At 33.3% G+C, this 27,683-nt stretch overlaps 3 protein-coding genes, 1 long non-coding RNA gene and 1 pseudogene across 4 annotated transcripts; 3 read left to right on the top strand and 2 right to left on the bottom strand.

Annotated features, from left to right (window-relative positions):
• Positions 1–2,253: 2,253 nt before the first annotated feature.
• Positions 2,254–3,071, bottom strand: LOC107617125 (uncharacterized). The gene is made up of 2 exons (XR_001614814.3): positions 2,878–3,071; positions 2,254–2,525 (listed from the first exon to the last, which is right to left on the bottom strand). It is a non-coding gene; the product is annotated as an uncharacterized LOC107617125 (long non-coding RNA).
• Positions 3,072–4,335: 1,264 nt separating this feature from the next.
• Positions 4,336–7,405, top strand: LOC107619229 (uncharacterized). Its single transcript, XM_088498185.1, has 5 exons — positions 4,336–4,451; positions 4,551–4,739; positions 6,220–6,239; positions 7,033–7,201; positions 7,339–7,405. The coding sequence occupies exons 1-5, from the start codon at positions 4,336–4,338 to the stop codon at positions 7,403–7,405; spliced, it is 561 nt and encodes a 186-aa protein (XP_088354311.1).
• A 4,520-nt stretch (positions 7,406–11,925) lies between these two features.
• Positions 11,926–16,645, top strand: LOC107618200 (uncharacterized). The gene is made up of 5 exons (XM_088498323.1): positions 11,926–11,970; positions 14,971–15,283; positions 15,903–16,144; positions 16,241–16,441; positions 16,535–16,645. Exons 1-5 carry the CDS (start codon positions 11,926–11,928, stop codon positions 16,643–16,645), a joined length of 912 nt encoding a protein of 303 aa, XP_088354449.1.
• Positions 13,279–14,806, top strand: LOC148545364 (uncharacterized). Its single transcript, XM_088497953.1, has 4 exons — positions 13,279–13,291; positions 13,827–13,998; positions 14,080–14,167; positions 14,282–14,806. The coding sequence occupies exons 1-4, from the start codon at positions 13,279–13,281 to the stop codon at positions 14,804–14,806; spliced, it is 798 nt and encodes a 265-aa protein (XP_088354079.1).
• An 8,138-nt stretch (positions 16,646–24,783) lies between the features above and the next one.
• Positions 24,784–25,217, bottom strand: LOC148545363 (uncharacterized; annotated as a pseudogene).
• Between the last annotated feature and the right edge of the window lie 2,466 nt (positions 25,218–27,683).

The raw sequence follows: 27,683 nt of genomic DNA, 5'->3' as shown, positions 1-27,683 counted from the left end.
ATGATGATGATGGGTGGTTCTTACCATTTGTCTAATTGTAGTTAATTCTGTACTTGACAATGGATTTGGAATAGGAATTATATTAGTTGATATAATATGATTGCTGATTCGTTGAATTTTTCAATTATATTTGTCAGAACATAAGGTAGCAAGACACAAAGAAAAAGAATGATTGCAAGAGCATGATTGAAAGTGAAACAGATATTTAACTCTCTTGAGTAAAGTACGATTGATTGAAGGCGCAGAAGTTTTTGTTATTGAAAGTGAATCGGTATTTAAATTGAGTACGTATTAATAGTTTTTTTTATTGAAAGTGAATCAACTTTAAATTCTGTCGTGGGTTGAAAGTGAATCAGTTTTAAATCTGTCGTCGGTTAAAGCCAGTTTTTAAAAAAATAAAATAAAATAAAAAAAATTGAGTACGTAGTAGCAGTTTTTTTTTTTATTGAAATCTGTTTTTAAGTCCTGTCATAGGATAAAGCCAATTTTTAATAAAAAGAAAACAGGGGTAAAATAAAAAGAAAAGAAAAAATTGGATACCACAATTCCATATCCCATCATATATTGGTATAGATAATATTTTTTTTAGTAATTATTCATTAATAAATGTTGCATTAACGATTCTGTTTATTATATTTCAATGTGTTTATTTCAATTAGACTCAATAAATTACCAAAATTCAAACTTATTATCTTGAACTTCTTCCTTGATCATATGGTTAGAATCGTTTAACAGAAGATCTTCAGACCATAAAATTTTTAAAGTAAAAGAAAAATACAATAAAACATATTAGAAAACCTAAAAAAATAAAATAATTTTTAAAATAGAATATATATATATATATATATATATATATATATATAAGAAAAATAATAAATTAAAACTTACTTGGCCTATGACATAGAAAAATAAAGAGAACGAAATAATCATGAAAGTTGAAATAACGAAAAATATATAACACAGTTCTTATCTTTAAGACATTTAAATGTAATTAATAAAAAATAATATTATCTAATATAAAATAGATTAAAAATAAGAAAGAGATTAACAAAATCAATTAACAAAGTTCGTATCTTACTATATTTATTATATTTATTGTGTTATATGTCAATCTAATAATTAATAAAAAATAATATTTTTTAATATAAAATATATTAAAAATAAAGAAAAAAATTAACAAAATATACGTAGAGATTTTTCATTCTACCATTGGTAAGTTTAAATTTTTTTACATCTTTTATATGCCAATCATATGACAATGAATAATATTAAATTAATTAATCTTTTCGCAATAATTTAAAAAATTAGTAAAGGTCAATTTTAGTACTCTTTATAAATAAATGTCAAATTCAATACTCTATATAATTAATAGTTTAGATAGTTTAGGAAATTATAAACATAGACTTTAATAATACGTATCAATTAATAAACATAGATTTTGATAACACGTATCAAACAATGCAAAAAAAAATATTGATAAATTTTAATAAATATAAAATATATTTATAGATAAATTTTAGTACTATAGAATATATTTGAGTAGTAGTGCTCGATCTATAATTATACAAAAAAAATACAAACTTTAGATGTAAAAATAGAATAAGATAAAGAGTACTTATCCTTTGAATTTTTTTAAAAAAATTAAAAATTAGTACTCAAAAATAAAATAAACCGTAAATATAAAATACCAATCACTTGTATTATCATGACGTCTATTATTATTTTTCAAAAAGTACCTGTATTTGGCAATGGGAATTGGCATAGAAATTGTATCAACTTCCTTGTCAAATCCTCTTACGATGATTTGCAGGTATCCCTTTCTTAGTAAATGCATGTCAGAACCAAAAGATAGCAAGATGCAGGAAAAATGATCGACAACAGTGAGGAATATTTATAAGTGGAGCAGTTATTTAATTTTCTCACGATTGCAGCAGTTATTTAATGGGTTAATGACTTTTTTTTAATTATAAACAAAAATGTATTATTACTATTTTGTCCATAAATTTAATTTGTAAAATGAATTATTTGAGGGCAAATTGTGTCTATAAAAATTGGACACCAAACTCTGGTATTGGCTTTATATATTGGTATAGATATAAGCTTTAATTTACTCGGTGGAATTTATTATTATTTTTTTTGGCTGCTTCTTTTTCGAGAGAGAGAGAGAGAGAGAGAGAGAGAGAGAGAGAGAGAGAGAGAGAGAGAGAGAGAGAGAGAGAGAGAGAGAGAGAGAGAGAGAGAGAGAGGTAATAATAATAAAAAAATGGCTTAATCTTCTTTTATTTCTATCATAATATAATTTTTATTCTTTTCCTCTTATTTCAATATTTTATTAAGAAGGTTTACACACACAGCATATAATAATGTTCATAAGTTGTTATCGCTAGGAGGTTTGTTGCAACAAACAGTGCAGAATCGCGGCACCCGGGGGCAGCAATGATGGCAACCTTTTGGAAGCTGGTCAACTTCTCTTCCTCCACCAGAACTTTCTACTTCCTTATCATTTGAGGAGTTTGATATTTCTACTGCAAATTAATTAAATATACAATGAACATTTTAGTTTTCTTGAAACTTATTAAGGCACTAATTCACCAAATAAGCAACATAATAACTTTGCATAGAATCTTATAAAAAGGGTAAAGAGTTTATAAGATGAGAGATAGAATCTCTCTCGATGGTCCACCAGAAAAAACATCCGTGCATGACTTTAGATTGAACTTATACTTTATTTTGTTCATAAATGATAATAAATCATTTTTTAAATATTTATACAATATCATAGCCAATTATAGAGAATGTGATTTTTATAATTCAACTCAAACATATGTGAGAGAACAACCATTTTATATTGAAAGCAAATGTCAAATAATTAATCACCTGCTTTAGAGTTAGAGGAAATTATTTCAGGAAAATCTCTAGCAGTAGCTATCTTTGAAGGAATGAGAACAACCATAGCTAATAATAAGAGCCCTAAAATGAGTATTGCATTTTTGGAAGCCATTTTTCTTAAGGAACTAAGATCAGATGCGAAAATCATCAAGTTAATTATTTGATATATATAAAGAGAGAAAGAAAATAGTACTATACAAATTGAGAGGTAGTATGAACACACATTATTGACTATGATATTTATTGTAAGATAATAAATTAAACGGTAGCCTGATTTATTGTTATTAAATGACTATTTAATAATTGTATGAATATTATGAATTGACGATGGCATTGCAGATATCTTGCAAAATTCTGGTACATATAACCAAAGTCGACTTAACATTATTATAAATAATATAATTTATTATATAATCATACACTACCTAGAAAAATACATTATTAGACGAATAAATAAAAAGATAAATAATTTATAATAGTATCTTATTTTATGAAAACTAGGCATAATAAATTTCTAAATAGCTAAGATCTTAAGTGAAAAAAATACATTTAATGAGTGTCATCACAAATTCTATCACAAAGTGTGTATATAAATAAATAAACAAATAAAATATAAAATAACAAGGACACCGTAACATTATTCCACTACAAGAAAAAAGACCTATGGCCACGCTTTTTTTTTGCCACGCTTTAAAAGCGTGGCCAAAAGTGGTCAATAGCCACGCTTTTATGAGGGTGGCGATTGAATAGAGATTTGGCCACGTTTTTTTTGCTACGCTTCAAAAGCGTGGCGAAAGGGGTCAATGGCCACGCTTTTATGAGGGTGGCAATTGATTCGAAATTTGGCCACGTTTTTTTTTGCTACGCTTAAAAAGCGTAGCCATAGAGAGAAACCGGCACGCTTTTGAAGCGTGGCGACAGAATTTTATTATTGTAGCGCTTTTAAAGCGTAGCTGTTTCTACAAGTCTTTTGGCACGCTTCAAAAGCGTAGCCAAAAGGTTTCCCAAAAAAAAATTCAAAGAACTCGTGCCTGCTTAATCCTAAAGTTTTTCAGATAACCCTTCGATATGCCTCAGCCCTAACTCATTCAAAGACCCCTAAGCTGTTTCAGAGAACTCCTTCTTCAAACATTAACTCGTTCAAACCCAAACCCTAACAGTCTCTTCATTGTGCCTCACCCTAACCCCCTCTTCGTTGTGCCGTCGCAAATCCTCTGTCGATGCTCCCTCTGCTGCCGCTCCCTTCCGTCGCTGCTAACCCCTAACCCCTCCGCTGCAGCTCTCTCTGGCGCCGATCCCTTCCTCGTGCAGCGGCCTTTCCATCGATGCTTCATTGCTGGTTTTAAGAGCAGGTAAACCCTAAATCATTATCAATGGTGATAAGTGAGTGAGGATTTGCGAGTTGGCGACGAGTTACCGAGTTAGGTTTTAAAAATTCGCTCATCCATGGCTCGGAGCTTGTCTTGTTCGCGTTCACCTTCCCACAGAAGAAGATACTCTCGTTCCCCTGGTTCTCACCATCATGCTCACTCTCACTCTCGAAGGGATCGAACATCCTCAAGGTCCTCTATCAATCTTCTTCTTCTGCAATTCCATTTCCAATGTCTTGGTTTCCGTTTCAACTTTGCTTTTGAATCATGGGATTAGTTCCGAATTTTCAGGAGAAGAAGCCGATTCCCTAGCCACAGGCGCCGCAGAAGCAGAACGCAGTCACCGTCTTCGCCAAGGCGCCACACAAGGCACAGAAGCAGAAGCACTTCCTCGCCCTCTCCTCCTCCTCCTAAATCGCGCAGTCCTAGTGTCGTTGCGAACCATCACAAGCTCAAAAAAGACGAAGAAGAAAAGAGAAGGTAACTGATTTTTGTTATTTATCCCTTCATTTATTTATCTATTTTGTAGTTTGTGTTCGTGATTTTGTTCCTGAATTGGTTGATAATTTAGTGTGTAATGTTGGTGAGAAAATGTGAAATGAAGAGAATTCTTGGTAGATCTTTTGGAATGAATTTCCTTCTTCTCTGAGGGTAAGTGATGCCAATTTGAAAATGCAACAGAATAAAACCTTGTTTGATTCCTAAGCATTGAAATTTCTGGCCTCAGAATTATTAAAACATATTGGAGTCTATAAATAAAACCTTTTCTCTTGCTTAGAGGTTTGTACCCTGAGATTTTGTCATGGTAATTTAATACTTCACCTACTAGTATGCAGAATTAGTCCTAAAAATTCAATGTCACTTTTGTTTGGTTATGTTATTTCATAAATTGCTAGCCATCTAGCTACCTCTCTTTGGAATAATTTTCGCAATGTGAATATTTGGCTATTTGGTTTCTTCTCAAATTGTAGAATAGAAAGAATGATTTTAATTGTCCGCACAGCGAGGGGGTGTCCTCATGTTGTTGTTGCTTTTAATTGTTTGCTTTGGGGACCAACTCTTCTTTCCCTTGGTGTCACACTACTTGTGCCCATTATTTTATATCCATCCTTTTCATTTGGCTACAACTCTTATTTCTTTAAAAACCATGATCGATTGTTGACACAGCAAAGCACCACCCATCACATATATTTTGGGCAAGGGGACCTTGTTACATATTTTGCAAAGTGGACTAACTAAAATTTGTTAAGATCAGATTTGGTGCAACCTTTTTGCTATTCGTATACTATGTAATGATATATTGATTTTTCTCGATTTCTTTTTCAGGTCAGTGTATGCTTTTTAAATCAAATAAAGTCGAGCATGGTCAATGTTATTTTATTGCCAATAGTTAATTTTAAGGGTGATATTTAAAGAAGGGGTTCTTTGTAAGTAGAATAAAAGAAACAAAGTTTTTTGTTGCTGAAAGGAGGAGTTACTATTACATTGTTTTGCTATTTTCTTGCTCAAGGGAGAAAAAGTGTGGAGATTTCTTCTTGGCCCATCAATTATTTGATGAGGTTAGAAGCTATGGATTATTCATTCTTTGTTTCTTTCAACTTTAATTTGTTGCTGAAATTCAGTGGATTTATATCTATTTATATCTATAGAAAAAAAGAACAATTATTAATGAATGGTAGGCCATGGAGTCCACGTTCAGTTGTCGGACATTGCAGTTGCATGTGGTCTTGTAACATTTTTGTTACTTTTTCTATATTTGCATGAATTTTATTTTGTTTTATTAAGTGACGAATTATACTTATCTTTTTAATTTATTACACATATGCTAATTTCTCTAGGAAGAGATGATGATATTATGAATTGTGATACTAATTATTATGAACCTGAAAAGCTTACACTATTGGTTATTCTTTCGTATGTGATGCTGTGGATGGTTGGGCCACTCGCAAATTCAATCAAGGTATAAACTTTCTTGTAGAGGTCATACCAATTTTATTCTATCTGTTTATATAATTCTTTGACGAGTGTTATGTATACATTATCTCTTTCTAGTAAAGCTTTGCTGAACTGGTAAGACTAGACGTTGTTTTAAAAATATATTGGGTTCAGACTTAGGGGCTTTGTGGCAAGTCTTGACCACAGAATGGGACAGCATTTCCTCTATACTAACTTATTTAGTTTAAAAAGGTAACTAGTTTATTTGATAAATAAATATTAACCTGGTTTTCTTGATTCAGTGTCGACCTTCGTAGCTGTTCTGGACATGGTTAGTTGGTTACAGACAGGTTATACAAACAGCACAAATACTTATGAATAGTTGAATAACGATTGCTATTAAACTACTTCAGTTCTGTTGATTACTTATTTGAGATATCCATCTTTATAGGATGTCTTAGTATATTTTCATCACTTCATGCAAATCTAGTGCATTACCTGTGTCTCTGATCTGTAGAGGATTTTCAGCATGTTGCAATTTGGTTTTACCATGACATTTTAACTGTTTTGTGTATGCTGAAGCTTGAAAGGTTAGAGTTTGGTGATATCAATTATCAAATGCACAAGGCAAGTGGAAAGTGCTACCACATGGCATGTGTCTTAATCACTTTCTTATGTCTTTCATCTAGTATCACCTCATGAATCATGATTTTATAGTTGCCAATTTTGTCTTGGTTTGCTTGCAAACTCATTGCAGACGTTACTACTTGCTATTAAAATATATATGGAATCTGGGCCAAGCTGTTCTCATGATACTGGTTTTCCCCTGAATCTGCAGGTTGTTTTGTGAATTTCGAGTTCGCGAATCACACAATAATCACAAGCAAATGCAAAGGACCCAATTATCCACCCAAAGAATGTTATGGGGCATTCAAAGAATTTGCATGCCCTTACGCCGATGTGTTGAACGATTTACAGAATGATATTTATTTGAGAATTCAAGAAAGGTGTGCTATTTATTTGATATCAAATCTGACTGATGATTCCTTTGAAGTTCCTTGTGATTACTTAAAGTGGCATTATTTAGTGAATTGGACTTGTTGTATCAGCTTCACTTATCTTACCTGTACTATGACTTTCGCAGAACTGGGCTGATTCCTGGTGTAGATGAACATGAACTTCAGGATAAAGTAGACAAAACATTCAAATGATGTTGCACAAGTTCCAGGGGGAGAAATGAAATCTGAGCAAGGTGAACACATTTATATTTTATAAATTAGCAATTTTATGAATAAAATTGAACTTTTACAAAATTGTTAACTTTGTAAAATTACAAATATGGATCATGATTACGAAATAGTTATTTTTCTTCCCTCTGGATTTTGATGAGATACTTGTGGCAGGTATAATGTTGCTATGTATGTGTTCATGCATACAAAGAAAGTGGGACTACTTTGGAAGCAGAGTTTATATGAACTTTCCCAAAAGAACTCATGTATAAGTGTTAGGGCATTATTTTGGAGAACAAATTCTGGTGACTGCATTGTTTGGTTCACACTATCACAATGTTGATTTGCTATTTGCAATGTCTGGTCAATACTTTAAATGTTCAAAAAATATAGAAGTGATAAGAGTCTAACACTCTTCTTATGATATTTTTCAGGGGCTAATGACTTTGGTCAACTAGGTAATAGAACTGAGGAGTGAAGGAAACATCTAAAGAAAGTAAAGCCATTAGAGTTAGAGTTTGTAAAATTTGTGTCTTGTATAATTCTTAATTCTCTTAGAAATTCATTTTTGTTATTGTTTGTAAATTTCATGTACGCAGCTGTTGCATGTATACAGATGACATTGTTGTAAGCTTTTACCAAGTATTGAATGAAGGAACATAAATTTGAGTGCTCCTATGTAGGATTTTATCAGATTTTTTTTTTAATTTGATTTAGCTATAGCCACGCTTTAAAAGCGTGGCAATAGGTTTGTATCTAGGCACCCAACTTAAAAAGCGTGGCTATATCTCTTTATCGGGACGTTTTATCTCTCTATTGGCACGCTTTTAAAGCGTAGCCATATCTTGCTGTTGGCACACTTTAAAAGCGTAGCTATATTTGGCACATATGGGCACGCTTTTAAAGCGTGGCGATCTTTTAAAGCGTGGCAAAAAATAAAGCGTGGCGATAGGTTATCAAAAGCGTGGCGATAGAGCAACCGGCACCCTTGCAGTTGTGACCCTTTCAAAAGCGTGCCGGTAGCTCAAAAAGCGTGGCGAAAAGCTATCGCTACGCTTTTTTTGACTTTTCGCTACGCTTTAAAAGCGTAGCAAAAAGCCTGTTTTCTTGTAGTGTTCATTGCTATATAAATGCATACACATGTAGTATAGCTCGTTCACATTAAGTTCTCTCCAAACACAAATGCTTTCACCTTCCTGGGTAGGGTTGGAAGTGAGTGAAGCCAGCTCATGAGCTAGCTCGAACCCGACTCGTTAATAGCTCGATAAGTTGAGCTCGTGAGCTAGTGAGCTAAGTTTGAATTTGAAATTGAGCTTATAAATTAAATGAGCCGAGCTTGAGCTTGGATAAGCTCAACTCATTAGCTCGTGAGTTGACTCGATTATATATATACACATATTCTATATGCATTTAATCTATATTTTTAATATTATATATATATTAATGATCTTAATTATTTAAAATTTTATATTTATTTTTTACATATAATTTTGATGTAGGATATGAATAAAAAATTTATAATTTTAATGTAGGATATAAATGAAAAATTTATAATTTATTGATAAATAGAAATATATAAAATTGATCTTTTTAAATATTTTTTAAAATATATAAGTTATAATTTATTGATATAGAATTATAAATTACGTATCTATGTTTCTATAATTTGAGCCAGCTTGTGAGCTCGAGCCAGCTCGTGAGCTCGAGCCAGCTCGTGAGCTTTCGGTGAGTCGAGTTTGAGTTTAAAAAATATGCTCGATTATTAATGAGTCGAGCCATGAGCCAAGCTCAATTTTGTGAGCCGAGCTTGAGCTTGGTCTAACTCGGCTCAGCTCGGCTCACTTCTAACCCTATTCCTGAGGTACTATATATCCTACTTGTCAAATTGCTTTTCTATTATTTTAAAAATAAATTGTTTTTAAAATTTTCGTGTTGATAATTATTTTAAATATTATTGAAAATTAAATGATGTATGCATAGTTGTCAGAACTGAATTCGTGATCGAATCGATTAGATTATTGGTTTACTTGTTCACTAATTCAACAGTTGAGTCATTAATATAATAATAATTAAATAAATATATAAAATGATAAAAATTAAAATTAAAATAAAAAATAAATAAATATAATATTTATTATTGAACATCTGAGCAATAAAAATAATATTTTACATCACTCAAATCTAATAATATTTAAATAATTTATAAATTAAATATGGATGACAATATAATAAATTAAAATTTTTTGAAAATAATAAATATATTTCGCTAAAAATAAAAGGTTATGTAATTAAATTTTGGAGTTAATGAAAGAACTTTTAAAAATTTATATTATTAAAAGACTAATATAGAAATATGCTGAAATAAAAGAAAGATAATATGATTAAAAAAAAAAACTTGTTGCTTAGTACTCTTTATTTAAAATTATCAGTATATAATAAAAGCAACAGCAGCTTAGCGGCATAGGCATCTGGTGTAAGAACACTGGTATTGCTGGTCCCAGGTTATTGTTAATTGGTCCAATTCGGGTTTTAGTTTTTATTTATTTATTTTTTTAAATGGTCAGAATAATAATATGGACCGATTTAAAAATTTGATTTATCAGTTTTTTTAGTTCAATTGACCAGTTTGATCCAATTTTACAACTATAGCTGTATGTTTTTTGAATTTGTAAAACTATATAAAAAAATTGCTTCTTTTATTTTAATATATTTACTCAACTTCTAAATTTTAAATTTCTATGCTTAACTCATCGATAAGTGCACCGAATCGCACCAAGTAATAACAAGGTGAGATGGTTATCGTTCCCACAAGAATTAATGAATTAAGCAAGTAATGATGAATTAGTTATTCTAGTTAGACGATTCAAATTTGGATGATGATTCATCAAGAAAAATAAACTGGAATTGAAATGACTTGATAAAGAAGTAAATGAAAGCAATAAATGACTTGAATGTAAATGACAGAAAATATAAATGACAAAAATTAAAGTAACTAAAGGCAATAAAATAACATAAATAGAGAATTAGATAACATAGCAATGAAGTAAATGAACTAGCAATGAATTAATTGAAAACAGAGAAGAAATAACAACAAATTAAGGAAACAATATGAGAGAGAATGTTAAGGATTGGAGATATTAAATTCTTTGGATCAATGAATTTCACCTCTAGCTCAATCATGCAATTAAAGATTTCAGGCAACCTTAGGTAATTGAATCCCAATTTCTTGTTAATTCAATTTCTCTTAAGCTAATCAATCACTAATTCCTTGATCAATTATTTATGAGAAGAGATGAAGTATATATGTTCTCTAATTTAGAGCCACACAATCCTCAAGATCTAGATAAGATTTGATTCGATACCACTTATCAAATTCAAATATAAGATTATGAGAATTGAGAGGAAGAGTTTTCAAGCTTGATTTCTATGGTTCGCTCTTCTAAGTGGTCATGACACTACAAGAAAAGAAAGCAATTTCAACACTTTTTTTTTAACAATCATAATTAAATGTCAAAATTAATATATATTTTTAACAAATATTATAAATGTCAACTTTTCTATTTTTTTTTGATAAATAACTTGACCGTCGAAAATTATTGTTCAATTTTGACGGTCCCCAATTTATTTCACTAAGAAATAAGAAAGCATCATACTGCTCCTTTCCCTTGGCTCCGTCAAAAATATCACACTCCTCTCAGTCATTCTTCAGCTCCAGTATAATGATGATGAGAAAGTATAGCCATGCATGTTAACGGACATAAATTGCTCCAGTATAACTTCAATCTCAAGATCTCGTTTCATTCTTGAGTTCCAAAATCAACTTCGTCTTGTTAGGTATGTTTTTCTCTCTCTCTCAAGATTTTTTTATTCTTTCATAAATCTGTTTTAATTTTTGTTTTCATGCTTCAGATTTCAAAATTTTTATATTCAAGCTTCTTATTACTTTAGGTATTAAGGTAAGTATTCATATTCTTAGATCTATTCTCTAATTTATATTTTTTGATTTAGCTTTTTATTGATCTATTTTATAATTCGTAATTTTTTATTTGTTCGTCATACCTAATTGCTCTTGAATTTGTTCCTCATATTTGATTTGGTAATTTGTGTAAATCTGTTCTATATATTCGGTAATTTGCTCTACTCTGTTTGATTTTTCTATTTCTTTTATTCATAATAAAAAAGTGAGAGAAAGATAACTGTGACTTAGTGATGCAATTTTAGTGTTTGTTCTATTTTAGAGTTTTATTCAATTTATGTTTATCTAATTTGACTTCTAATCCTTTGTTTTTTTTTTCTTTTCAATTTTCGCACACCAAGTGTTTGTTCTATTTCCTAAATCAAAAGTTCATATCAAATAGGAGTATCTAGCTTTACTTTGAGAGCTTGGATATATATATATATATATTTTATTTTGAGAGTCTGAATTTCTATAATATATTAATTTGCATTAGTAATATTGTTTATTTGCTTAATTGCTTAATATAGGTCAAACAATTGTATCAATGGCTTCCAAATTGCTGTTGAAGAAACAAAGTCAACCAGTTGAGGCAAGTATTCTTTATTATTGAAGCTTACTCTTTGTTAAACTTAAAGAATTTTAATTGTGTTTAGTGGCATTTTAATTTTTCATGTACTGCAATCTCACTGCTCTTTTAATGGTTTTCAGCCCCTCCATTTCTTTATCCCAAACATATATATGTACTTCAATATTTTATTTTATTTCATTTGGTTCTTACCTATCCTTAAATATTCTGGAGGGGTGAAGGCTAAATTTGTATTATAACTTTTGCCATCTCTGCTGTTTTTCATTAGTCCAAAACAAGAGAGTCTAGGGTTGCCATCCTGTCCACCATTGATACCATGTAGACATATACATTACTTGATAAAACATACTGACTTAAGAAAAGGAATAAGCCTGCTCATAGAAGCTTAACTACCTAATCGAACAAAATTCTATAAGCATTAAGATCATGGTATACTGCCCTTCCTTGACTGCTGCAATATTCCAATGCTTGTGCCAAATACAAGGCAACTCTCAGCCTCATTGCCCATTCCATGGGCTGGGACTCCCCTGCCAGACGGATTTCGCACAAATCACAATCACAAATCAGTGGTTATTAACTTAACATTTCTGAAAACATTTAGCTTCTCATGCAAAATGTCTAGTCCATGGCAATTGTTGACACAACATGGCATATCTCAAAACATTCATTCCCTCTATATGTTACAAATGATTACAATTAACAAAACCAAACAGAAAAAAAATGAATGGAACTCACAGTGAAAGAGGTGCTTGGAGAGAGTTTCATGAGGCATAAACTCTGCCACAAGTAACCTCTCTTCTCCTTCACAGCAACAAAACCAAAAGCTTATTCTTTATATGACCTTTTTTTCTTTTTATTGGTATTCTAGGATCTCCAAATCTAGCCAACACTTGTTCACATTCTTTTCTGCTATTCCACACCATTTCTTCTAGCAAAAATTACCCTTAGATTATTTATTCTTTTTAAAGTTTGAGTGCTTTTTTTTTAACTCTCTGAACTACTTATCCTTAGTTTTTGTCAACTCAGATTTCATTTCTATAATATTCTGTTAATTACTTCAAGTAGATTTGGCATGCATGAAAGAATTTCTAGCTTTTATAAGTACCACCACTTTAATCTCGTTTGTCGTTAATTATCTGTCAATTAAGTAGTGCATGTATGTTCATTTCTTTTTGCTTTAACTTTTAGGATCCCTAGACACCACATATATATGCCTAATGCATAGAATTCAATTCCCTAGGTTCATATAGATTTGGATTTTTTTATTGTTTTCCACACACCTTATACATTTATTTATAATTTGATAAATCTATGCTAGGCTCAGGTATTTTTGGAAGTTACTCACCGAGATAACATATTTTATTAGTACCTAATATGCGTTCGGTGCATGATAATATGATATTATAATTTTAAAAACTTAAACTATTACTTATGGAGATGTTTCTATATGAAAATAATAATTAAAATATTAATTTATAATTATTATTTTCTTATGAATAATGAGTTTAGAAATAACATATTATTAGTTACACTACTAAAGTATGAGACAGTGTGAGTGTATATATGATGATTGCATGGATTATTCATTATACAAAAAGTGATGTTTGCATTATTTTTTATTATTTGTTATACATTTATTATGATAAAATAAAAAAATTTATCTTTTATCATAAATCTGGAGGACACTCTGGAAAGAAAACATCATCAACAGCATAGTACTATCCATGGACACTTTACTTGTGAATATAGCACCAACCTGAAAAGCACACCATCATTCTTCACATTTTCACATATAATTTCCCTTTTATGATAATCTTACACAACACCTTGAAGGTACAATTTATTTCACATATAATTAGCAATAACTCATGGTTATAAAGTTGAAACAAAGGATAAAGTACTACCGATTTTCAAGCAAACTGGAAGACCCACAAGAAATTGTAAAGTGACAAGAAGATTGAGTCTAGAAGAAATAAAGCAATCTCATCTTTATATTTTGAAGAACTGTGATCAAGTTACTCCTTTCATATGGTAAGCATAGTTGTATTTAGATAATATTTAACTTTTATTTTAGAAGTATTGCTCAAAACTTATTGGCCTTTATAAATGCAGCAAACATAAAGAAATATTAGAAAAAGAGAACCCAAGAAATGTTCAAAAACGACATGATCAAGAATTTTCAGATTGGTTTGAAAGTCATGTAAGTCCTAAATATGGATGAAATATTAAATACTACTTTTTAATCAGGTTACATACTACTTTTTAAAGTCATGTAAGAATTTTTTTTAACTATATATTTTCTTTTTCAAATCAGGTTACATCTTTGTATAAAGAAAAAGATGAACAAGTAACCCATCAACTTTTATGTTTAGCAAGAGGTCCAGCAAGAGAAGCCATATGCTATAAAGGATACAAAGCAAACGGTTTTATCTTTCACACAAAAGATTGTGAGAATCATAGAAAAACTCAAAGTAGTGGAGTTCTGGTAAAGCTAAATTGTGGAAAGGAGTATTATGGAGTCATTGAGGATATTGTGGAGTTATCATATATGAATGATAACAAAGTTGTAATGTTCAAATGCTTATGGTGGGATGTGGACAATTATGGTAGAGGAGTGAAAGTAGATGAATATGGTGTCACCCTGGTAAATAAAGGTCGCACTTTGAAGACAAAAGAAGTATTTGTTATGGCATGTCAATCTGAGCAAGTATTCTATGTTGAAGATATTTGTAACTCCAATTGGCAATGTGTTGTAAAAGTAACTCTACGTGACTATTTTAGCATGCCTTTAGAAGAGGAGGAGGAGGAGGAAGTGGCTGATGATATGCTTGATGAATAAATAGAGTAATAGATAGATTTTCTTTTTTTACTTGAAACCTTTTCTAATAGAAATTAATTGCAATTATGTTTTTAGGATTTTAATGTTTCTATTTAATATTTTTATTGAAATCCTTTTGATGTGCTCTTGTTGGTTTTAATAATGAATATGATTTGTTAATTTAGCCAAAGACCTCAAAGATTATTAATAGTGTTGCTGCTAGAAGAAATAAAGGGATTCAGAGTCTTGTATCTAGAAGAAATTTAGCTCCATCAAGTCATTTACAACAAGCTGATTTTCTTTCTAATAATGATGGAGTGCATGGAAAAAAAGCAAGTTCATCAAGTCACTCACAACTTAGAAGGCAATTTGACTCCCTTTCTAATGATGATGGAGTGCATGAAAAAAAAGCAAGTTCATCAAGTCACTCACAACTTAGAAGGCAATTTGACTCCCTTTCTAATGATGATGAAGTGGATGAAGAAGAATTTGAATCCGGTATATATTTTTTAGCATTTTTTAATTTCATTAGTCTCTTTTGGATATTTATTATGAGGTAGATTTAGTTTTCTGACATAAAAATATTAATTGCATGACTAATTTTATTTGTATGTCTTCTTTGTGACATTAATGCCATACCATAAACTTTGAAGCTAGTGACTACAATAAAAATAGTAGTGCTATACCATATAGATTTAAAGGGTGATGGGGTGTGAGAAGAGAAGAGAAGAGAAGAGAAGGGCAGTAATTAAAAACTGAAGGAGGGGACAGGGGCATGGGTCAGGGTGGGTGCGTGCAGTGCAGTGCAGGGTGTAACAAAGACAAGCTATTTATTATTCTTCCCCCCACTAAATTCTGAGTTGCAGAGGTGAGTCTTATATACTAGTATATTATTATATATCTGGCTAGCTAGGAATTCTGCTTATGCCATCTAGTCTATGTATAATGTATGCTTCTTTTGTCCTTTTTCAATGCTAGTTATTTTTTTGTCCTCTAAATTAAAATCTACTGTTTTCTTTGTATTTTCTCCACTTGCTGTCTAAATAAATTCCTATTTTCTCCACTAATATATGTCTGAAAAAATATCTTGCTCCTATTATCTCACTGATTTAAACAGATTTTGTTGCACCGAAAAAAAAAGTGAGAGGACCTACACGCAATCTTGAGTTAGCAAAGTTACCAGCTGGAAAAAGACTTGACATAAATTGGAGAATGAATAGACCAGTTGGTCCAAATGCAAAGTTGTTCAAATCAAGATGTACTGTTCTAGTTCGTGATGTGAAGAATGCACCACTAAAGGTTAAAGAATGGGCTGATATCAAAATAGAGAACAAAATAAAGATGTTTGACCTAGTTTTGGTAATATTCATGTTCTCCTTATTATGTTTTCACATGCTTTTTTTTATTTTTATGTCTATAAACTCAAACTAATAGTATATGTTATGTTCTTTTAAGACATACTTTAAAGTTGAAGGTCGAAAGCATTTAGTATGGGCTCAAATGAATTCTTCTTATCGGAGTTATCGACATCTACTAAAGAAAAGGTATTTTGAACCTTATGATAACCCTGAAATTGCTCGAGCTAATATACCATTGGAAATGGAAAAAGAGGATTGGGATTACCTTGTGAATCTTTGGATTGATGAAGGCTGGCAGGTTTGTACTTCACATGACATAATAATTGTTAATTGACTTAGATTTAACTAGCCTCTTTTATCACATGTTATGACATATTTTGTTAATTACTAGAAAATAAGTCAACAAAATAAGATGAGTCGAGCTGCAAATAGCATTATCCATACCACTGGTGCTAAGGGAGCCCAACAAAGAGCTGAAGAGGCGGTATCTAAATTTTACTAATTTATAGACTTAATTTGAAGATATATATTAGTTGTTATATTTATAAGAAATGTTATTTGTGGCTATAGTTTGAGCAAACATGACAAGAAATTGACCGTCTTCGTCTTTGGGAGCTTACACATACCCGTGCTAATGGACAAGCTTGCAATGAAGAAACTCAAGAAAAACTTGTAAGATATTAGGAGCTGTTTCTGCTTCAGATTTTGTTGTGAAAGTCTTGAAAAATTGTGTTTGTTTTGTCCTTAGTTTATGTATGTTAAATTTTCTGCTTGTTAAAGAAGCCTCTAAATTTTCTGCTTGTTTGATTTTGTTAAAGATATGTTAAATTTTCTGTCTGTTCTGCCTGGCATTTAATGTTGCTAATTGGTTTCTTTGCGGTGAATAGTTCAATTCTTTAACACTCTTCCAACAAAAAAATCATTGTTAGTCTGTAATTGTAGTAAGATGGTAAAGTGTGATGCAATATTTTTCATCATTAGAGTGCTATCAGCTGAACAGGTACTTTTTATCAAGTTGTGCATGCTTCAACTTTGGGTTTTGAATCTTGAGCCTAGTAACTGATCCCACTTAGCCCAGCAATAATGTGAGCCTGATTGGTATGACCCCTTAAGTGTGCTACCTTGGGCCGTTAGAGCTTTTGGATTTTGTAGAAAATTAATCACATGTTTTCTGGAATGTGGAATCTGAAACATTCATCATTCGAGTGCTATCATGGTTCTCACAAAATTATCCTCTAGTTCTCACTACTCGGTCAAAAATAATTTTAATGCTGAAATGTTTGGTGAATGTCGATATTTATATTTATGTTTTAAAAGCATTTTATATTTATGTTTACATATATTTTTATTGATTTTATTAGGTTGATTTGATCCCTTTTAGGATTTACTTAAGGAATTATCATCTCAAGTAAATGAAGGAACATTAGAGATGAATGAACATGAGGTGATGGTAGAAGTATTTGGACCTGAACGACATGGACGAGTTCGTGGTTATGGGGCTGGCGTGACACCTACACAGTTATGGGGTCCTAGATCATTCATATTTTCTGATCTCCAAACAAAACTTCAATGTGCAGAAAAAAAATATGAAGACTCTAAAATAGAGGTGGAAGATTTAAAGAAAAAGGTAGATCATATGGCAGGAATACTTGAGCAACTATTGGATGGAAGGTTGCCTATAATTCAAAGTGATAACAATCCTACTTCACTTGATTAATGCTCAAGACTTTGATGAGTTTATGTGTGATTCATATAGCACTATACAAAAAAGAACATTAATATGATATTGAGTATTGGTTTTGGTACTTGGTGTTAATTGTTGTTGATATACTTGTCAAATGCTAAATAAGGAATGCTATTTGTACTAGTTTTGAATCATGATCAATGATCAAAATTGCAAAGTTCTTGTTTGATTTTATACAATGATTATGTATGATAAAGTGAAAGCATATTCATGTCATAGTGGTAGAATTTTTGTTTTGTCTATTGTTATAGTAATTTTTATTTAAAAAACAAATAATAGGTGAAACTAACCTTAACTTTTATAATAATGAATGTCAAAAAAAATATAATTGAGTTTTTTTTATGGTAAAAAATTGTCAAAAAATATCCATGATATAGTATATTTCACGGTTAATAATTGTAAAAAATTGTTGTTGAGAATTTTTTATGGTCAATAAGTGTCAAAATAAATAGTATTTTTGACGGTTAATAAGTATTACAAAAAATATATTCTCAAATTTTTCTAACATTATTTTTGACGGCCAATATTTATCAAAATAAGATTAAGCTTTTTTGACAATTACTTAAATGTTAAAAATACTATTTTTGACAAAACTTTTATTAACATATTTTCACAATTAAAATAGTGTCAAAAATTGTTTTATTGACGATTTTTAATTCTTTTTTGACACATATAACCCTCAAAAATAATCTATATTGTTGTAGTGTGAAATCCAAATTAGATTTAAACTATCTTCCGATAGATTTGTATCTTTGTGATAAAGAACAAAAACTCTTCTTGAAGAAACAATAAAGTATGAATTAAAGATGGAGATGAAAAATAATCAATCCATTAGAAGTAATAGAGCTTTTCCCCTTAACAAAGAAAGATTTAGCTACTCATATCTTAGAAAATTCTTCAATAGGTATGAAAAGTAAGAGAAGGAAAGAGTGAAGTGATAATAATGAAAATGTTACGAATGCCTTTCTAAAGAAACAATTGGGGCTTTTATACTTTAGTCTAACTATCCCAAAAAAATTCAAAATGCCATTCAAATTACAATCCAATCCAACTTTCTAACTAGTTTCATTAATGTTCTTCCTTGCTTCAATTGAATCCTGAGCCTTGTGAGTTGTTGTGGGCTTAATTGGTTGGACTTAATGAGCATTAGATGTAGCCAACGTTTTGTCATTTTGAGTACCAAAATGTGACTATTGATGTGTGCCATAAGCTTTACTAGAGAACAAAATTGAGGCTCAAAGTGTGGTCTTAAAAGTGTGCTTTAAGGGTGGGATGTGAGGCCCATGCATGCATTGGAATGCCAATTCAAGCCTTGTTTGAACTTGAAACATCGAAGGCGTCTCTAGGGTGAACGCTTCATAATCATGCCCACTTGTGGCGTTGGAGACGCCATGTTGTTGTTAAGAATTAGAGCTTGCATTTTGTGGCGTTGGAGACGCCACTTCTCCTTCATGTTTATGGCGTCTAAGAAGCCACATTGTTGCCTCAAGTCTTGCTCTAAGGAATGGCATTGGAGATGCCCAAAATGGTGAGGAAAGATGGCGTCTAAGATGCGACATTGTTGCCAAGAATTTGCCTCTAGGGAATGGCGTTGGAGACACCACCAATAGTGAAGAAAGATGGTGTCTCACATTGAAGGCACCTGGAGTGTGATGATTATTTGCATTGGAGATGCCATTTTCCATGGCATTGGAGACACCACTTTCATCTTCAAATGGAGGCCCTGGAGTGTGATGATTGTTGGCATTGGAGATGCCACTTTGCATGGCGTTGGAGACGCCATTATGTTGCATCAATTTGAGGTCCTTGAAGCTAACATCCTTGGTATACAAAATGCCAATCATGTGGAATTGGAGACAAAAGTAATGTGGCTTGAAATGGGTTCTCTATTGTTGTACCATTTGACTTGTTTATCTTTGGCAAAAATCCATTCTTTATCCTTTAGAATGTTGCTCTAGAAGTGTTGCTTGAGTGATTCCTCTATTGATGGTTTTGTTGTTTATTTTTCTATAATTTCCTACAAGAATTCATAAACTCAAAGTAATCAAAGTAATTTTCAAATTAAGCACTAAAACACTTCATAATTGAGCATAGTTCATTGACTTTCTATATGAAATAACCATGAAAAATAACTCATGATGCACATGCATCATAACACCAAACTTGAAACTTTGCTTGTCCTCAAGCAAATGAGAAATCATGTACATCAACCATAAGGATTCAATTTTGACAATCCAGGGTGTGGAGATTAGCATTTCCTAATGTTCTTGGTTAGCTGTTTCACTTAAGCATGCATCACTCATAAAAGAATTCTAAGTATTAAGGTTCCTATCTTAATCATATTATGAAATCTTTTCTAATATTCCTTCCTTGAAGCAAGCTTATTGTCTTTCTCTTTTCTTTCTTATCTTAGCTTATTGGGTGCATTGCACAATGAGTTTAGCTTTGACTCTAAGTGCTTTGTTTTCAAGTTTTACCACTTGTTACATAAGCACCACAAGCATGTGACTAGAGGACTCTTTGAGCCTTATATTTGTTCTTTCTCTTCTTTCTAGTCATTGATGCTCAGAGCCTTAAGCTTGAGGGAGTGCTTTGCACTATTGAGCCTAGCATTGACTATAAGTATTTTATTTTCAAGTTTTAGCACTTGATACATAAACACTACAAGCACTTGTCTAATGGTTTAGATTAGTCCTTGGTGCTCAGAGCCTTCAGCTTCTCTTTCTTTCCCCCTTCTTACTTATTTATTGATTGATGACATTTTCTTCTTCAAGATTCTAAACAATTTGTAAAGATTTCATAATATTTCTCTAGACTAAAACCTCAAACAATCAGGTTGAAATGTGTTGAGCAAAACAGTTATTTTAGCCTTCTAATATTCATATGCCCATGCTAGTTTCTTCTAGATTGAAGAATTTAAGTGTTCATATTTTTGTGGAGTGACTGAGAAGTATGTGATAATGGTTAGGAGTAATTGGTATTGATTTGGTTGTGGTTTGATTGGTTATGAATTGAGAATTTCAGAAAATTAGAGGATTTGTAAGTTTTGGTAAAAACTTATTTTTGACCAACTTCGGCGGGCCATAACTTGGCTTCCAGACCCCAAATCTTGCGAAACTTGTCTTCCATGAAGTTTATAACATTCCAAAGAACGAACTGAAAATAATTTTTAACGAAAAAGTTATGCAGAAGTTTAGTGTGAAAAGCTGATTTTCTAAACTTAACAGCTTTTTGGAGAAATTCACATTCATGTGTACACGGGGAATGTCATGCGTACGCGAGTCTATGGCACTACTCTCGCATACGCGGAGGGCATGCATCCGCGAGAATGGCAATTTTTGAAATCTTGCTTACGTGGCAAGTGCCACACAACGCGAACTAACCTTGCTGTCCAAAACTTCTCGCGAAAGCCGAAGGTGTCAACGTATGCGACATTTTCAAAATCCCAACTCATGTGTAACACCCTAACTACCAAAGCTCACACTTCCGGCTGCGCGACTCTGATAGTTCGGACATTACGACGACTTTATATTATTTAATACTAAAATATGAGCCTGTTTAAAACTTTAAACCGCAATACCGCTCCCAAAGATACTTTCGTTCGATAACGTACATCCATAAATACCATTCAACTTACAACAACTCATAAAGAGTACATCCATATATATATACATAAATATATATAAATAATATTACAAACATAATCCAATACAATTCCTATCCCTCTTACAGAATATATCAAGATAAAGGCGAGGGTACAGTAAACCATAACTAAAACAATACAGAGCATCACAACAACAATTAAATAAGCTCTTCGTAGCTTCTGCGCCCATATCCTGAAAGGGGAAAAATGTAGGGGGGTGAGAACATCATCCTCGAAAGGGTTCTCAGTAGAGGGTTTTTAGGAATTACTGTAATAGGATACATGAAGATAATCGCACCAGCGATTCATAACCGTCTTATGCCTCTTTTCAAAAACAACGGTTTACAATGAAAGTAAAGTCGGAAATCTTTCAGAAAGAAGAACCGTTCAATTTTCAAAAACTCAAAAGCCTTTCAAAACGGTTTATCTAAGCGAAACCAAAATAGCCTTTCATATTTTATTCCAAACCATAAACACAAGACCGAAATCAACCATCAGTTCATCTCATTCCAACCACGGCCCTAGGCCCAAGCAATCCAACCAACAACCAATCACCACAATCCAACAGAGTCCCAGATGCAAACACAGATAGGAAGTTCAAGCACAAACAAACAGTTATTACAAGTAGAACAGTTAGCAATTAATCACATAGGCAAACCAAGTATAATATGCACACCCAACCAATGTCACACAAATGCATATGATGCATGCCTGTCCCTAGTGGCTGATGATATCATCTGTCGGTTATAGAGCCAACCCGACAAGTCCTGGTAGCTAACCATTGGACTGTCCCTCTGTCGTGCATCCCCAACTCGAGTTATACTCATCATAAACTTGATCATAATCATGATCCATATCCATCACCCTCACTGGTGAATATTTATCCATCACCATCACTGGTGAATATTTATCCATCACCATCACTGGTGAATATTTATGGGGGCGAGCTCATCCGGGCCTTTCACAGTGCCCGGCCACACTTACGACATTGGGTTAACAGAGCTTCGAGTCTCAACCTGGAGCACATGGTGGCTAGCCATTGCTACTACCCAGGGAAACCCTCATCTCCAATAGTGGAAGTGCCAAAAATCACAATTATCAATAATTCAGCATATACATGCATTCATTCTCATCCATGGATCAACATCCATCTTAGCCATCCGGCTTACGATTCAGTCCAGAACCAGCCAATATTCATAATCATACATAGCCATTCCGGCTCATAATAAAACAGCACTTCCACATTCAAAATCATCAAATTCATGAAATCGGCATTTAAGCCATAAATCATTTTCTCAATTCATTTCACTTTGAAATCGAGTTTCAACTCTTTTCAGCCTTGGCTTTAAAGACCTCATTTCTCAAATTATCTCAGGCTCATAAGCCAGTTTTACTCAAAGTAAATTCCCTTTTTAAAACAAAGCCGCTCTCGGCATCCTCTTTCCAAGACTTCCAAAACCATGGAAAGTTAAAGATTCAATTTGGGAACAATCAGAATCGCCCATTCCACAATGGGATTTTATAACAAAGTTTCTCGGCAGAGTCCCAAGTCTTTAGGGAAGGCCATCTTACCTCAATTCTTTAAAATTCATTGAAACTCTTAAAATCATAGATTCTCGGTTCAAGTAAATAAAACTGAATTTATTATGAAACCGACCATACAAAATCACAAGTTCCAACCCGGTCCAAAAATCAACTCATTTGAAATGGAACCGGTTCATTTGAATCAAACCGTTTTCAGTTTTCTTTTTGGAACCCATTTTTCCAACTCTTCCAAAATGCCTCAAACTTGATTAATCAATCAAAAGTCTAGGTTCCTTTAAAAATCACTAAAAACTCCTTTTTATATTGAAATCAATATTAGAGCATCATTATTTCCTTCAGTGATTCAAACGGTAAAAATAGTTCAGTTCTAAATAAGCCGAACTCAACGTATAAGGTTCATCAAATAAATTAAGCTGGAAAGCATAAATACCCTCTTAATAAATCGAATAATACAATTTCTCAAATCCAAACCTTTTAAATAACCTTTCAAATAAGACTAAGATTTTATAGAAATTTCGGCAGCACCTCCCCTAAAACTTGGACTTTTGCCACCCGGTTCGGGTCCCAACTAAACCGTTCCTCATTCCTTTTCAACAACACAAAATCAGAAATCAATTCAAATCAAGCTAAATCCAACAATCGCCTCAGTGGCGTATCTCAAGGATACTATTTCAAAATCAACTCAATATCAATCGATTTAACTCATTTCCAAAGCTTTAAAGAATCGATTCAGCAATAAATCATTTGTCCGAAACCAAGTCAATTAAAGTAAACCAGGCTGAACTCAAAAGTGTTCTATCTTTCACATCATCCAAATAATTGAATCGGTTCAAACCAATCCTCAACGGATTAAACTCATATCTCAAATCTTTAAAGAATCAACTTCAGACATTACATTTCACAAAGCCGCACAACAATTCAACCAAACCAACATCCATAGTCATTCGAATCAATCAAATAATACATAAGACAGATACAATCACTAAATACACAATATCTCGCACCAGTATCCATATGTAATAATTCCAATACATAAAGCATAGTTTTTGGAAAGCGCCCCTACCTCAAAACGCAATTCCATAATCCAAACGCGTCACAGGAACCTCCTCTCTTAAACCGAGATCACCAACAACGCAACCTTGGCTCCAAGCCACTCCCGCGGTAACCACAGCAACACTAATCGCGACACATAACAATAGAAACTCAGTCTCATAGCAATTGATGCCGCAAAGCCTTAGTGTATGAAGCCAGAATAGTAACTAGAGAGCTTTCAAATCGAAAACGCTTACCGAATGAAGAAGGAACAGCTGAACCGGAATAGTGGCGGTCTCTGAACCGGTTCAACGGCAGCCCGGCAGCCACCTAAGCGGCAGCGACGACAATTTCCGATCGCGCCAATTGAAACCAACACGCAGTGACTACGGTATTCTCGGAATTCAAAAAGGACAGAAACCTCAAATAAAAACCCTTACCGGAAGAGCGTTCTTCGGCGGCAGAGTCTCGGCCGCAGAGCCCATGGTTCAGCAGCAGCAATACTCTCCTAGTGGCCCCATTGCGCAGCAACTCTAAATCGACAGCAACAGCCCTAGCGGACAGAACGGCGCCAAGGATAACCATTAAACAGTGGCAAAATAAAGCAGAACGGAGCAAGAGCAGCAGCTGTTGCAGGTCCTTACCAGGCACAATGGCGCTAGTCCTAGCCTCATCCTCATTTTGCAGCAAGCTCCAACACGGCTCCAGAAGTTCTAACAGGGCACGCGGCGGCGCTTTCCTTCCGACGCAGCTTGACGGCGGCAAGAATGGTGGCGGTAGAAGTGCAACAGCAACGGAGGTCAAGCGCGGCGGCGGCTCCACACGCGACGGTGACAGCAGCGGCTTCACTTTCCTGCGCGCTCTTTCTTCTCCGTTGGTGGCTGTGGGTCGCGCTCCCTTCATTCCACAGTTCTGTCTCCGACGCGGCGCAAGGATGATCAGGGACGACGGCCAGATCTCCAGCGACGGCACGAGGATGCACAGCGGTGGCTTCTGCAGCAGCTCCTCGCAAGCGCTCTCCCCCTTCTCCTCCATCGATGGTGACAATGGCGGCACTGGCGGCGAGGCGCGGCGGGGCACGCTCTCTTCTCTCTTCATTCGGTGCGCCATGGCGGCGGCAAGGCGGCATCTGGACGAGGCGACGGCGGCCGACGGCGACGCCCCTCCTTCCCCTCTTCTTTGACGTTGGTGGCGAACGGCGAGCAGCTCGGTGGTGACGGCGAGGCCCACCGGTGCTAGCTCGCTCCTCCCTCTTCTCCGTTTCCTGCTTCTGCTTCTTTCGTTTCATGGAAAAGGAAAAAGGAAACCGTGTGTGCTATACTGCTTTGGGGGGAGAAAGGAAATTTTGGCTGCAGCTGGGTGAGGGGGAAAAGGGAACCGGGTCGAGTAACGGGTTGCTGGGTTAGGGTTTCATTTTCAAAAGTTAGGGTTAGGGGCATTATGGTAATTTCTGGTAAAATTGTGGACAATATAGTAATTGAAACCCACATTAAATCCAACACTAATTGCATATAGAAAATACTATTTGCTCACCAATTTTACAAATTATTTTCCATAAAATGCCCAAATCAAAATAATTAGAAATAATATAATTAAACCCTTTATTTTCCAAAGTAGCAGTATTAATATTTAAAATATTAATTATTTAATCTAAATTATATAGAAATCCTTATTATTTCACAACTACCAACTTTATAATTTGAATATAGAAAATAATTCAATAATTATAAAACTGGATAATAATCATAACTCATCTCAAATTCAATAAATCAAAACTTGCCTTAATTATCTTTAATAAAATAATCTCTGAAATTAAGGCTATAAATAATTATATGATTTGAGACTTGATCATAATAAGACTTTTCAAAGTTCTGGGTCTTACATTCTACCCACCTTATAAAAATTTTCGTCCTCGAAAATTGATACAAAACGAAAGAAATTTCATAACAGTTCACCTTTGAACACATTTAAGAAAGAAGCAAAAATATCTCAACATATAAACATATATACGATTTTCAAATACTTGGATGGTTGTATGCATAAAGATACAAAGGCAGGAGTGTGATTGTAAAGCAAACGTTATAAGATAGGCTCAATGTACAAGGTCATATGACCTCAATGTCTCACAAAACTTGAGGTGCCAAAATAGGGTGCCAAATAAGATAGGCGTTCACAAAGCAAAGATGACATGGTTCAAACATGTGATAGTAAAGCAAGGCATCGAAGGCTATAAAACATGATGGGGTTAAAACGACGTGCTCAACATCCGCACACTAATCTCATATCAACCTCAAGGCTTCAACTTTCCAACTCCGTCAAGCACTTTTCAACCTCATAGCCAAACATAAGCCTAACACCCGCAAGCTCGTTTGCAAGGGATAAAACATCCACAACTCATAACATGGTACACCTACCGTTTCACCTTCCATATACACATATCACGTCTTAAGGAACTAACGCATCGTTACTATGTCTACAAATCGCACGTGATATCAAAACAGTTCTCGAGTCTACTCAGAAGGATACAAGATTTAAAAAGGAGAGTCAAATGTCAAGGATAATACTCAAAGATTTGGGAGAATGTATCTAGGTCCAGATAAACAAGGACTCTCAAGCAATGAAGTTTGCTAGACTCAACTCAATTGGCAACTTCAAAGATGATCCTTGTATCGAAGAAGTTCAATAGGATCAATAAGAAGAAAATCATTGCATCAGTTTGAACAAATTCAAGCTGAGTCGAAGAAGTATGAGGTTCACAAAAGAGAATATCTCAAATCCAAGGCAAAGCTCACAGAACTCGAGCACGATTAAAGGTACTTCCAAATACATTGTTCATAAAGGAACCAAAACTTGCGGAAAAACCACTTCGCAGTCTAAAAGAAAGGTTAAGTAACAACATCCTTCAAGAGAGTAACAAAAGCATAATCGTGGCTTTACCTCAATACAATTTCATGTTGAAGTAAATCATGTAGAGTTTTAAAAACAAAATGCACACAAGTTTCGCTAAGAGCTAAAATATTCCCTCAAATATTTTAGAAAGATAATTAGGTGCACAACTTAACCAAAAGTAATTAATAAAACTCGGAAGAGAAATCAAATGCTTGTTCAAAAATTCCCAAAATTTATATTCAAACAAGCGTGTATAACATTTATAGCAAGGACGAAAGAGGAAGTTAAACTCTTTTTAGAAAAGAAATTCTGAGGTAAAAATTTACTTACAATCTGGTAAGGAAATAAGTGGTGCGTTACAAACAAACCGGTTTCCACTAAACAAGGAAGCTTTTCAAAACTTCATTTAAAATAGCGCATGCCAACTTTAAATTAATTTCGTCAAAATCGAACAATGATTTCAATCTCAATCAAGCAACAGAAAATAAATTCCGTTTAGAATTTCTTCAAAGAGAATTCAAAACTTCTTTAAAAGTTTAAAACAAGACTCCAAAAGTATACTTGAAATCACCATTTCAAAAGGATATTCAAGAATATTAGGATGTACTTAAGAAGGAGTCAAGCCATACAAGAAAGAGTCTTAAACCAAAGTAGTTCAAACAAGATTCACTAGGCATGAGTCATCAA

This window comes from Arachis ipaensis, chromosome B9 (assembly GCF_059453495.1).
Source record: "Arachis ipaensis isolate K30076 ecotype BB chromosome B9, ASM5945349v1, whole genome shotgun sequence".
In the NCBI taxonomy this organism is placed as follows: domain Eukaryota; kingdom Viridiplantae; phylum Streptophyta; class Magnoliopsida; order Fabales; family Fabaceae; genus Arachis; species Arachis ipaensis.
Note: the sequence above shows the minus strand (reverse complement) of the source record. Positions and strands in the feature narration are given on the sequence as shown.